The 13,460-nt window shown below is 47.4% G+C and overlaps 1 protein-coding gene and 1 long non-coding RNA gene across 3 annotated transcripts in view; one reads left to right on the top strand and one right to left on the bottom strand.

The window, feature by feature from the left end:
* Positions 1-1,950: 1,950 nt before the first annotated feature.
* Positions 1,951-13,244, bottom strand: LOC107400931 (uncharacterized). Its single transcript, XR_013042941.1, has 2 exons — positions 13,049-13,244; positions 1,951-6,868 (listed from the first exon to the last, which is right to left on the bottom strand). It is a non-coding gene; the product is annotated as an uncharacterized LOC107400931 (long non-coding RNA).
* The window catches only part of Bend4 (BEN domain containing 4), a 33,725-nt gene continuing 33,139 nt past the window's right edge, over positions 12,875-13,460 (top strand). For both annotated transcript variants that reach the window (XM_076546403.1, XM_076546404.1), the window contains exons 1-2: positions 12,875-13,094; positions 13,205-13,385. In XM_076546403.1, coding sequence (XP_076402518.1) covers positions 13,000-13,094; positions 13,205-13,385 — 276 coding nt within the window. In that variant the 5' untranslated portion in view covers positions 12,875-12,999. The remainder of the gene's footprint in view (positions 13,095-13,204; positions 13,386-13,460) is intronic.

Raw genomic sequence — 13,460 nt, 5'->3', positions numbered from 1 at the left:
GGCTCTGCCCCTAGCACAGACATGAAGAAAATGGGATTGTTCTCTTAACTGCAGTCAGTACTTTTCTTCTCAGAGATGTGTATTTAGTCACAACTGACAACATGCCCAGGTATCCCAAGTGCATCCTGGTCTTCCTAGTGATCAGCCCATACCTGGATGTGTACAATGCTGTTACTTCAGACAGTGGTTCTGAAAATAACTGGGTAGTCAGGCATGGTTGCTCACACACCTATAACCTCAGCACTGAGAAGGCTGAGGCAGGAGGCTGGCAATAGCTATGAGTTTGAAACTACTCTAGGCTATCCAGTGAACACCAGAACAGCCAGCCAGATTAAAGGGCTTCTTGTTTTGTTTTGTCAAGACAGGTCTCATTCTGTAGCCCAGGCTCACCTCAAACTCATGGCAATCCACCTTAGCCTTACCAACTGTTGGGATTATAGACATGAGCCACCATACCTAGCTCCCTAGAGAGATTTTTAAACTACCAATGCCAAGGTGCCATCCCAGAGATTTGATTTTAATCTAGAGAAGAGGTCCAATTTTCAAAATTCTTTCCCAGACAGTTAGACTGGCTGATTTCATTATATTTAAGCATATCTTTAGTGATTTTTCTAAGGGCCCAAACTAGACTAACTTTGCTGCCCATGATTTTTGATGGTGGGGCTGGGAAAAAGCAGGGAACCGTCTGTCCTTAGCATTCCCTGCAATGTTGCCAGATGTGTGGTGATGTCTGTTTGTGGAGGGCACGCACATTGGCCTTGTCTTCTGTGGCCTACTGAGAGCTCATAGCTGTGCCCACGCTGTGTGCGCCTTTAAGTCTTCTGTCCACATTGATTAAGTTATAAACATTCTGAAAAGCTTTAAAATCGAGATTTGACCTCCCCCGCCCCTTTTTCTTGCCATGATTCATTCCGCTAAATAGCAAAGATCGGTGTAACCTAAATAGTCTATGGCACGTGTATTCATTTACCAAGACTCCAGTAAGAAAGTACCATAAACCAAACAATTTAAAAGAAACTTGGACACAAAGATAAGTACAGTGTAGAATGTGAAATGCCGAGTGAAGGTAAAGGCAGAGGCCAGGGTAGGGACCCCGGAGACTGCCAGCATCCAGGTAGCAGAAGGTAGGGGAGAGAAAGGAACCAGTCCTGCTGAGGCCCTTTGGTTGGGTCCTCTTGCCAACCAGACTAGACTGAGAAACGAGTCAAGCGCGCCTCTGGCTGGGTCTGCAGTGGGTTTCCCGAGAAGCCTGGATAATAAGGGTGCCGACCTGAAGAGTGGGCTGATTCTTTGGTGGGTTCTTGATATAATGGCATTATTGAAAGGAGTCAGAGGATGAGAGGTGGAGCCGGTTGCGTGAAGTCTGTCAACGTTCTCGGGGGAGGGGGGTGTCTTATTTTGCTCTTGAGTCTTCCTGTATGGATCTCTGCTCCCCGTCCAGCAGGAAGTTACAGCTCTCTTCTCACACATGCTCCACCTGTTGCTGGAGCCACGCTGCCCTGCCCAAGCACACAGCATCAAGTAATCAGGAACCAAACCCTCTAAGACTGTGAACCAGGTAAGTCCTTCCTCCTCTTTTAAAGTGTTTTGATCAAGTACTGTGTTCAGAACAAGAATAAAAGTCAATAATACGGATAGGGTCTTGCTGTACTCGCCAGACTGGCCTTGATTTCATGGTCTCTAGTGACCCTGCCTCAGCTTTCTTGGGTGTCTGGTCTACATGTACACAATATGGTATGCAGCCTGGGTTTTGGACTTCTAACCCCAAGAACCCTAAGAAAATAAATCTTGTTCAAGACATTATCTGTTGTACTTTGCTCCAGCAGCCCTAGGAAGCTCTTTAAGTGCCTAAGAAAACAAAGCAGCTAAGACCTTGTCAACAGTCACCGTAGATGTCACAATGGTCAGGAGAAACCCCCAGGAGTCTGAGTGGCAAGAAACAGTAAGTCATTCTTTTTATTTCTTTATTTATTTTAGTGTGTGAGGACAACTTGCAGGAGTCGGTTCGCTTCTTCTGTCCCACGGGCCATGGAGACTGAACTCCGGTCATCAGGTTTAGCACCGAGCGTCTTCACCCGCTGAGCAATCTCACTGCCTAGTAAGTCATTTTTAATAACCTTCATGCAACTTGTGAAGTCAACACTAGCTGCTTTACAAAGACAGAGAAGAGATTTAGAACAAAACAGCATATTTCCTAGCCCTGAAGGCAGACACGAAGCATCTAGCAACCTAGATAGTGAAAAAAATTACTTAGAACAAAATTAATTTTTTGCAATGAAAACTTTTTTTTTTTTTTTTTTTTTTTTTTTTTTTTTCGAGACAGGGTTTTTCTGTGTAGCTTTGCACCTTTCCTGGAACTCACTTGGTAGCCCAGGCTGGCCTCGAACTCACAGAGATCCGCCTGCCTCTGCCTCCCGAGTGCTGGGATTAAAGGCATGCGCCACCACTGCCCGGCTCGAAAACGTATTTCTATTGGTTTCCACAGCAGCTTTGTTAGCAAGCTATGAAATACCCCAGCAGCCAGGAAAACCCAGTTGCTTTCTGGGCCGGGGGACAAATGGCATGGATTAATTTATATATTCTATGTGTTATCATAAAACCAAAAGCGGCCAATATCTAGGAATGTATTTCACTGCTTCACTCCGGGACCCTCTCCGTGGAAGGCCATGCTCCTCTGTTACTGTGAGATCAAACCTTGGCTTAAACACTACAACTGAGTATGACCTGGCCATTCAATTACAATACAGTCCTTAGGTGGGGAGAGAGCTAGCAGAGGCAAGGGAAACTGATCTTGCCATCGTAACTTGAGAACTGGCTCACACACATTCTGTCACTCTGCTATCTATCTTTTAAACTCTCTTTTTTCTTTCTTTCCTACGCTTCAACATCCCGTTTATTTTCTTAAATATCCCAGACAGTTAATAGTTCTGTTCATGGTGATTTCTGCTCTTGGGGTAGAGGGATGTTTCTTTAAGAACTGAAGGGAAGTAACGAATAAGAGACTAAAAGGTTAAATTTACAAATCTTCACCAGGGACGCTGGCTACCTTGGTTAAATAGAAGAATTTTCGGTTAAACTCTTCAAATTGGCTGTGAGTGTGGAGAAATCTCTTCAACTCTTTGTTCGCCAGCCCTCTTTGCTTCAAGGGAAGTGATACTCACACTGTAATATTGGGGGTGTTCATGGATGAAACGATCCATCATCAAGACCCAATTAGGCAATGGCGATCAATGCCGACACTTCAGAATCTGATAAAAAATACATTCTGCACACAGCTGACAACCTCTGGGGCCATGCTGACTAGCAAGGAGCAGGCAGGCTCCACCAGGATGAATGGACACAAGAACTGAACAGGCAGAAGGAACATGGAGGCAGATGGCTCATAACATCTCAGGAGCATGCATGTCTACTCTGCACCAGACTGTCTCCAGTTCTCACGGGAACCCGGGCCCTAGGCTCTGGGAACCTGGGGCCTGGGCTCCAGTTCTCAGGGAAACCTGGGTCCTAGGCTCTGGGAACCCGGGACCTGGGCTCTGGGAACCCGGGGCCTGGGCTCCAGTTCTCAGGGGATCCCGGGACCTGGGCTTCTCTCATGAATCTAGAATACTATTAGTGAAAAGAAACAGTAATTCGACTTTTAAAAACGACTGCCCTTACGCACTCTTTTTAAAAGATATCACTTTCCCAAACAGGCTCTACAGACCCTTCTTTACAGAAAGGAGAGGGTACTGCCACAGACTCCATTCGGAAGAGAGAATAAGGAGAAGATTGAGCCTCCCTGAGTAATCGGAAGGGCCAACGAGGCAGGCGAAGCAAGCGAGAAAATTTAAGTTCAAAACAGAGACCACCTTTCCACTGCTCAGAGCTGAACACAACCGAACGTGTGCTTCTGTGTTCTCTTCCTCCTCGAGTGACCACTGCCACTCGGTCCCAGGTCAACCTAGCGCTTCCTCCAACTGCTTCCACGGCCTTTAAACTCATTCCCTCACACAGCAAGTTCACCGGGCCTCTACCGTGTGCAAGGTACTATTCTACACACCGTGAACAAGTTCACTAGGCCTCTACCGTGTGCAAGGCACTATTCCACACACTGTGGACTCGGCAAACCTCCCGTAAGGGCTTATAATCTTATAATCTCCTCTTGAGAGCATGACAGACAGTGCCAGTACCAGAAAGGAAGGTGTGTGTGTGTGTGTGTGTGTGTGTGTGTGTGTGTGTGTGTGTGTGTGTGTGTGTGCAGGGTTACAGCTGTAAGCAGGGAATCTCGTGATGAAGGCCTCACTGAGCAGGGAAGCCACAGCGGAGTCTACAGGAGATATGGAAGAGCTGTGCGGACACCTTGGGAAAGAGAACTTCCGGTAAAATATCTTCACCCTGTTCAAAAAGACCGGTAAGACTGGAGTGGGGACAGGAACAGAGAGGGAGAAGGAATGACCTCAAGAGACCAGGGGTGGCGGCCGCAGATCATGAGGACCTTCCGTCAGCAACTGCAACTCTGCATTTCACCCTGGAGATGGGGGGAAGACAGTGGAGGGGAGAATGGAAGCCGATTATATATGTGGGGGTTTTTGTTATGTTTTTTGTCTTACAGACAGGGTCTTACTATGTAGCCCTGGCTGTCCTGGAACTCGCTCCGTAGACCAGGTTGGCCTCAACTTCACAGAGATCCGCCCGGCTCTGCTGGGATTAAAGGCGTGTGTCACTACATCCGGCAGAAGCACGGTCACCCCGAAGCTGCTGGTTTGGAAACGAACTGTCTCTCCCACCAGTCAGATCCTGTAAAAGGTAAGAAGACACAGTGAAGCACACCCACAGCCCACTCTCAGCCACCTGGCCCCGGAGAATAAAATTTACCTCCACGCAAAAACCCCACACCTTTGATTGTTCAGAGCGGGCGCACATGTCATCGCCCCAAATTGTTAACAGCCGTAACATCCCTCAAAAGAGGACTGACCAAAAGCCTGTGGTACATCCCCACCACAGACTACTACTCAGTCGTGAAAAGGAACAAACTATTGATTGTAGCTGGAAGTTTCTCCGGTCCTACCCAGCCTGAGGTCCTGTGTTTCTGTGGTCCCCACCTGGCCCCATGGTGGGGTTCAATCTTTCCCACCCAAGTCCCACAGCCGCTTGGTTCCAAGTAAACACACAGACTTATATTATTTACAAACTGTATGGCCTATGGCTCAGGCTTCTTACTAGCTAGCTCTTATAACCCATTTCTATTCATCTATGTATCGCCACATGCTCGGTGGCATCCCATTACATGTTGCTCCTTGGACGGTGGGGTGGTTTGGCGTCTCCCTTTACTCTGGTTTCTCCTTACACGCTCTCTCTTGGATTTTCCCACGTGGTTCCATCCTGCCCTGCCAGAGGTCAATGCAGCTTTATTTATTAGTCAATGGGAATAACACATATTCACAGCATACAGAAAGACATCCCGCAACAACTGATGCTTGCAACACACACGGGTCGGTCTCAAGGATATTAAGCTAGGTGAAAAACCTCAAAAGGACATAGATTTCATGCAAAGTACGTATCTGGAGGAACACAAGGTGTACTCCTTGCAAAAAAAAAAAATAGATGAAAGGTACCTGGAATTTCTTTATATCATCTTTTCAACCTCCTGTGAATCTAAAATAATCTTAAAAATGCTTCTTTTGTTTTTCTAAAAAACACTGCAGAAAAAAAACCAAAACACTGTGTTTCATCCGGACACTGTCACGTGGAATGACACTCATTTTTGTAGTCCCCTGGCGGTACTCTCCCAACGTCTTTCGCTGTTTTGTTTTTAACTTCTCAAGCTCAGAGAACTGTTGGGCATCGGAAAAGGCTCCCTCCTTTGCCCGCTTCCCCTGGAAAATGAATCCACACATTCGTTAACCTTCCTTTATTCTATACGAATGTATAATTTCCTTTGAACCCATGAGGCTACCAAGTAAGCCAAATAAAATCTTTAACACCTTTGCTTTTGTGTCTGTATAAGAGTTCTGGTTGTACCTTTCCTGAAAGTTAGTTTTTAAGAACATGATCCTGGTCATGTCACTCCCCAGCTTAACTCCGCCCTCCCGAGCCCCACCGCAGTTAGAAGGAGTCCTGGTGCCCTTCTGCTCAGCCTGCCCCTGCTCTCAGCCCCGCCTGCAGTCTGCCATTTGCCTGACACTCCTAACCTCTTTCTTGCCTTTCTTTCTGCTCCTCAAATCACCCCATCTAACGGCTGTGGTGTACCCGTTTCCTTTGGCATGGGCTGTTGTTATGGATTTGGTTTTCTCCCAAGTGAGCTATCAGCCATTTGTCAAAGTAACACCCGTTGTCTTAGCTGGGGGGTTACTTTCTTCTGCTCTGATAAAGCACCATGACCAAACACAACCTGGAGAGGAAAGGGTTTATTTGGCTTATACTTCTACATCACATCCTATCATCAAAGGAAGTCAGGACAGGAACCTGGAGGCAGGAACTGATTCAGAAGCCATGGAAGGGTGCTGCTTACTGGCTTACTCCTTGTGGCTTGCTCAACCTGCTTTCTTATAGCACCCAGAACCACAGGACCAGGGCTGGCACCACCTACAGTGAGCTGGGCCATCCAACATCCATCTATAATCTAGAAACTGCACCTATTAGGTGCTCCCAGCTTTGGAGCCTGTCTTGGAACACCTCTATCTGGTGTCAAGCTGACATAAGACTAATCAGCACACAGGTTTCTGGGTGTACCTCGGGTGATAAAGTACTTACGTAGCAAACACAAGGCCCTAGTTCGACTCCCCATCAGTACAAAAACTCACAACCATAATCCCAGCACTTGAGAGGTACAGGCAGAAGAGTCAGAAGTTCAAGGTAATCCTCTACCACATAGCAAGTCTGAGGCTCCCTGGGTAACATGAGAGAAAAAGAGATAATATGAATGAGAACACTCTTACCCTATTCTTCTCAATAATTATGTCTCTCAATAAATACTTTTAACCTGGTGACTAATTTATTACCTGCTCCTCATTCCCTCAGTGGTCCCCAGAATCTGTTTCACTATTACATCCCTCAGAACCCATAAAGACACCTTACACACAGTAGACAAACAGTAAGTAGTTTTGACTAACACCCGGGGGAACGGATGATGTATCTGGAGATAGTGAGATCTCCACCACTGGCAGCCAAGCATGGTTTGAACAACCACGTGTCAGAGTTGTTACAAACCACAGACACCGGTTCAGTCAGACTGCTTCCTTCCTTCCTTCCCTGCCAGGCCTGTGTGTCTAAGATTCCAGAGCCACCACACCCTTTGGCTCTGCAATAAACAAACAGTCCCTTTCCATGGAAAGACAGTACGCACACTCCGCCTGCTGCAGCAGCATCTCAGCATTAAAATGTTGAAGCTAATCAGACATTTAATTTCAAAGTGGAAGGTCATTATCTTGTCACAAAATTTTATTCCAATTACTTTTTTTTTTCTATTATACGAAATGAATTAAAAGTAGCACAAAACATTGGGAGATCAAACAGTCAATCAGAAGCTCATTAAATATCATTGAAATTGGTGCAATAAAAAGCATTTCCCATGGCTGAGTTATTATTTAAAAGCTATATTCTGGATGGCTCAAGGAGTTGACATCCTGCCAATCAAAAATGTACCCTGCCCACATACAGCCCCTTGGCTTTCAAAAGTCCACCATCTCTTATTTTTGAGATAAGAGTAAATATCTAAAAAGATTTACAGCAGGAATGTAACTGCCATCCTAGCAGACTCTGTAAGGCACCCAAGAACAGACAGCAGCAAAGTCACTGTCCGATGATGTAGACCACGGAGGGGAGCAACGTGTTTACTGAGCGCTACTTACAAAGGACTGTGCAAGTGCTTGGCTCTACTACATTTGTTCCAAGAGTTGTAAAGCAACGACTTTGCATTCAAGGGGAAAAGAAAACAGCTTATTATTCTTAGCCAAAGATGAGTGACCATGGTCCAGGACACAGATTCGGTCTTCTCTGAACAACATGTTCCAGGGTAGCCCCAGTCACAGAACGAGGAAGGTGATAAACAGATACACAAGACCACTAGACAGCTGTAGAGAAGCCCCTGCCAGGCAGGAAGTCCTTTCTACAGGGTGAGATGTTAGAATCTCCTGAGCTTAAGAGACTGGCGGAAGCCAGAGGTCCACGAAGGTTCGTGACACACTGAGAGCTTAATCTGGTCACAAGGATGTCGGGCCAGACACAGAGGTTGAAAGTAAATGGCTATGAAGGATCCTAAGAGGCTCGGAGTACTTTTGGCCCTGAGTGTCTGTCAATCCACAGCCACAGTGTTCTAGTCAGCCAAGGTCAAGCAGCCTGAGGGTCTTTAATACAGTAGACACCCCTTCTTCGGGGAGCTCTGCTGTATGTTTCACGCACAGTTCTGAGTTCAGAATACCCAGGCGGGAGAAGCGGCAGTCCCAAGTTTAAAGGGGTATACAGCTCCATCCTTGGGAGTGAGTGTCCATTTCACTTTCTAGGGGTAATTAATAAGAACTTGACTGTTTTTCTCTCCCTCTTTTTCTTCTGAGGACTGAACTCAGGAGGACCTGTCATGATTCTTTTCTGGAGCTCTCTCTCAGCTAAGAATGCCATTTCCTGTGACACTGGCTAGGGAGCTGCCTTGTGTGAGGATATGAAAAGTGAAGACTGGGGGCTGGAGACATGGATCAGTGGTGAAGAGCCCTGACTGCTCTTCCAGACGACCCGAGTTCAATTCTCAGCACCCACATGGCAGTTAGCAACTGTCTGTAACCTGTCCTGGAACTCACTCTATAGCCCAGGCTGGCCTTGAACTCACAGAGATCCGCCTGCCGCTGCCTCCAGAGTGCTGGGATTAAAGGCATGTGCCACTACCGCCCAGTGAACATTTAAATCTTAAAACTCCAGAATAGCCACCTGCCACCTCCTAGATGCCCTAAACTGTTTGGCCCCCAAAGCATCAGGTACCCACTGCTCAGCCTCTGCTGGCATCAGCTTATTCAGCTTTCCCAGGATAGGGCTGGACACCAATGACTCTACAGTTTTAAGCGTCCCTTATTCCCAGGCCTGCATTAGGCACTGCCCGAGTCGGGGCTCTCTGCTGCAACCCTGCCCCTGTGACAAGTCCCTGCATGAAGCCATAACTGTCCAACATATCTTTGACCACTGGTCCCGCAGCTTGTACACTGAGTCAGCACACACAGCTACTTCCAAAGCTCACCGCTTCCGCCCTTCTGATCTAACTGGGTCCAGCTTGAGGCATACCAGGAGTAGCCCAGGAATGCTGCGCCAGAATGCAGGAGCCTTCCAAGGTGGCTCTGGGCAGCAGACACCTTTCTGGAAACCTTGTCTTCAGGGTGCTGGCTTGTCTCAAAGATCTCAGACAGTTAAGGCCCCTGTCCCATTACCCTGATGACCCTCAGCAAGGGAATCCACATCATCTCTTGAGCAAAGGGTTACTGGCTATACCCATATTATTCTCTCCTGGGCATGCTTTTTCACTCTTACCATGCCAGGCTGCAAATCTCCCCCATCTTTCTGCTCTGCATCCCCTTTAATTATAAATTCCATCGTTAAATCATTTCTCTGGTCTCTCAGCCAAAAGAAGCCGTGCAGCCAGCCCTCTGAAGGCTTTGCGGCTGCTTAGATATTTATTCTGCCAGACATCATACTTCATTGTTCTTTATGGAGAAGCTTTGCCTTCCACACACTCCGAAGGCACAGTTCTGTAGAACCAAGATGGCCTGTGCTCCAGCTTCTAAAGCTTTGATCCCCACTCCAATTGGGGATCATTAGAATGCCCTTCACCATCAGCCTGCCCTGCCTTCCTGCCTTCCCCCCTCCCTCTTCTTTTTTAAGATAGGGTGTGGATATGTATTACAAGTCAGGCCTCTTGATTGTGCCTCCCAAATGAGTGCTAGATTAGCGGGGTAGTGCTGGGATTACAGGTGCGAGCCCCCAAACCTCACTTTTCTACCATTGATCAAAACTGCTTAACTCACTGTAAACATCCCATGCTGTCTCTATAGTTTTGAGTTTTCACCAGAATCACCATTAATGCTTCATTCATACCAACCTAGGCCTTTTCACGTTTATGCTCCCCAATCTCTCATACCCTACTACCTAGTCATTCCTACATTATAAAGAAACTGCTGTTACAACAATCCCCTTCTCGTTACTTTCACGAGGTTTGCTGTGGTGATATTGTGTTCCCCAAAATATCGTGTACCTTAATAAACTTATCTGGGGTCAGAGAACAGAAAAGCCACTAGTTAGGCAGTGATAGCACACACCTTTAATCCTAGCACTCCAGAGATAGAAATCCCTCTGGATCTCTGTGAGTTCAAGGCCACATTGGAAAAAGCCAAGCATGGTGACACACACCTTTAATCCCAGAGAGTGGTGGTAGAAAGCAGAAAGATATATAAGGCGTGAGGACCAGAAACTAGCAGCATTTGGCTGGTTAAGCATTTGGCTGGTTAAGCATTTGGCTGGTTAAGCATGTGGCTGGTTAAGCTTCAGGCTTTCCAGCAGCAGTTCAGCTGAGAGCCATTGGGATGAGGACACAGAAGCTTCCAGTCTGAGGAAACAAGACCAGCTGAGAAGTTGACCAGGTGAGGTTAGCTGTGGCTTGTTCTGTCTCTCTGATCTACCAGCATGGACCCCAATAACTTGCCTCGGGTTTGATTTTATTAATAAGAACTTTTAAGATTCCTGCTACATTTGCTTTGTGCTGTTATAGCAGCATACCATAAGCTAAGCAATTTATAAAGAACGGAAAGTAGATGGGTTTTTTTTTTTTTTTTTTTGCTTTGCTTTGTTTTTGCCATTCCAGAGGCTGAGACGTCCAGGATTGATGGGCAACAACACCTGCTTAGAAACTTTTTGTTGTAACATGCATCAGAATGTGGCAGAGGCATCACCTACATGAGCACCCGAGAATTCAAACTCACAACCCCATTCTCTTTTATAGCAGGCACTAACCCAGGCTTGACATAGCCCTTCTGTAATAAATGCCTGCCCTGGGGCCCCACCTCCCTAGACTAAAAGGACTAAGTTCCCAACATGTATGTTTAGAGATGATCCCAACCATAGCAACCACTCATTTCAGTATTTGCTTTTATAGAAATGGCCACTTTGGGTTATAAATGATAGATGGTCCCTTTAGTCAGTAAAACATAAGCAACTATCGCTCCCAGTCTCTCCAGCTGTTTGAGTGGCAAGGATGACATAAATTTAGAATATATACTTAAGGGCCCGGAGAGATGGCTGAGTGGTGAACAGTGCTTGTTGCTCTTGCAGAGGACTAAGGTTCGATTCCCAGCACCCACATGGTGGCTCACAACCATCAGTGATACCAGTTCCAGACCCTCGGGCACCAGGCACCCATGCGGTACACATACACACACACACACACACACACACACACACACACACACACGCATGCAGGCAAGACACTCGTGCAAATAAAATTATCAAATCCTAGATAAATAATAAATAAATAAATAAATCTGCATCAAAGAGATAGCTCCCCCACCCCCAGGGACAAGAAATCAATTCTTTCCCAGAGGGCTGAAGGGTTTCTTCCCACCAAGCCCCATCATCACCACCACCACCACCACATCACCACCCTAACTTCTTTTCAAAAGCTAGGAGTTACCGGCAAATTATCAGGGAGCGAAGCGGGAGGGGAAAGATTTCAGTACAAAATCCAGAGCTGCTTGATAGAAAGGAAAGTGTGGGGAGGCTTGTTATCGTTTATTTCCTCCGTCTATCATTCAGTTTCATCTGCCTCCCGTCTCAGAAGTCACTCCCCCATTTCTCACTGATGTGCCTAAGAAGCATCTCCCTGGCATCTCCCTCTGTCTTTCACCAGCATTTCATTATTTCTTAACTGTCCCTCTCCCTTTCTTCCTGGTGATCCACGTGTCCTCATTTAGCAGTTTTCTGAAGCCAGGGAGAAGAAACGTTGCAAATAATGTTAAATATGATTAATATCTTGAATTCCTTGAAATATGACATGCATGAGTTACAATGAAACCTCTTTTATTTCCCCATGAAATGCTTTTGCATAATGAGAAAGAAAATGTCCTCTATGCCCTAATCAGCCCTGACAGTTCCTGGACTCCCAAATACTTTTATTTATGGCATTATTTATTTCATCTCTAATAAATGGAGGAGGGGTACAGCACCATCCGAGGAGCTTGCAGAGGAGAGGAAGGCAGTCTACGGGGGTGGGGGAAACACAGGCCCTGAAACAGCAAGGAAGACTTCTTCCGAAGGAAGGGAAATCTGGGAGATGAGAAGTCAAAGACCCGGACCCCGGAAGAAAATGGGTCACTTTCCCAAGACTAAACGGAGAGCTCTGAATAAGAAAGCAATTCCCAGATTGGAGGGGTGAGGGTCATCCATCAAGGACCTGGATAATGATGAACGAGGCTGGCACCCAAGCTTGGGAGGAGGGGATGTTGGGACTAGAGTAGGCCCAAATGAAGGATGCTTCCTTTGAGATAGAAAGGAGTAACTGGCAGCGGCCAGAACCCTTCGTTGTATTTCAAGGATCTTCTGAGGCTCCTCCTGCAAATTACTGGAGTCTTTCTTCATTCAAACAAGTATTGAGATCCCGTGCTCCCCAGAACCCCTAGCCTGGTGGCGCCAGTTAGAATGAGCAGCGCAGGAAGCGAGATCCCAGGCCACCTTGGTCTTGTAAAGTTTATGCATAAATAATAATAATGTTCAAAGCAGTCGCCATCCCCGAGGGAAGCGTGAGGTCATTTTGTTCCCTTTAATCGCACGGTCTACCAGCTCTTTTAAATTCTGAAGACCTGCCTGCATCCGAGCAACTCACTCACACGCTCCTCCTCCGTGTGGATCTGGGTAATTCCCTTTAATCTCGCGGAGCCTCAGCTTTCAAATCTGTAGAATGGAGAGAAACGACGGCGCCCCCTCTGGCTCTCTCCCAGCCCCCTATGGAGAGCAAGCGAAACAGTATGCAAGCACCAGGCCCTGAGCGCTTTCATGTTCAGCCGCCAGACAGCAAGCAGCGAGACCCTAAGGCAGGACAAACCTCCCAGCAGCCCACACCAGGTCCTTCAAGATCTTCTTTTCCGAAGGTAGGGGTGGGGGCGGGGTAGGGGGGGGGGGAAGAGAGTGAGTGCAGCTTCCTTCTAGAAGAACTTACCGTCCCACCCTTGCACTCCGGCGACCCCGCCCTAACTTCTAGGTACCACCCCCTTCGTGCACTCCGAGAGTTGGGAGGTCACGCAGGAGGGCGCCGGGAACTCGCTTCCAAAGCTCGGACCCGGCCCAGGCGATCGCGGCCGCCTCACGTCCACAGCCGAGAGACCCGGGACTCCCCCTCCACCACCACCTCTTCCACCTGTCCCCACCAGGACGCCCTCCAGGTTCCGTGCTCTCCCCCTCCTGCTGCACCCCCTCCCACCCCACCCCCACCCCCACCGCCACCTCCCCGCCAACCG

The sequence above is a fragment of the Peromyscus maniculatus genome, chromosome 10 (assembly GCF_049852395.1).
Source record: "Peromyscus maniculatus bairdii isolate BWxNUB_F1_BW_parent chromosome 10, HU_Pman_BW_mat_3.1, whole genome shotgun sequence".
Taxonomy (NCBI): domain Eukaryota; kingdom Metazoa; phylum Chordata; class Mammalia; order Rodentia; family Cricetidae; genus Peromyscus; species Peromyscus maniculatus.
Note: the sequence above shows the minus strand (reverse complement) of the source record. Positions and strands in the feature narration are given on the sequence as shown.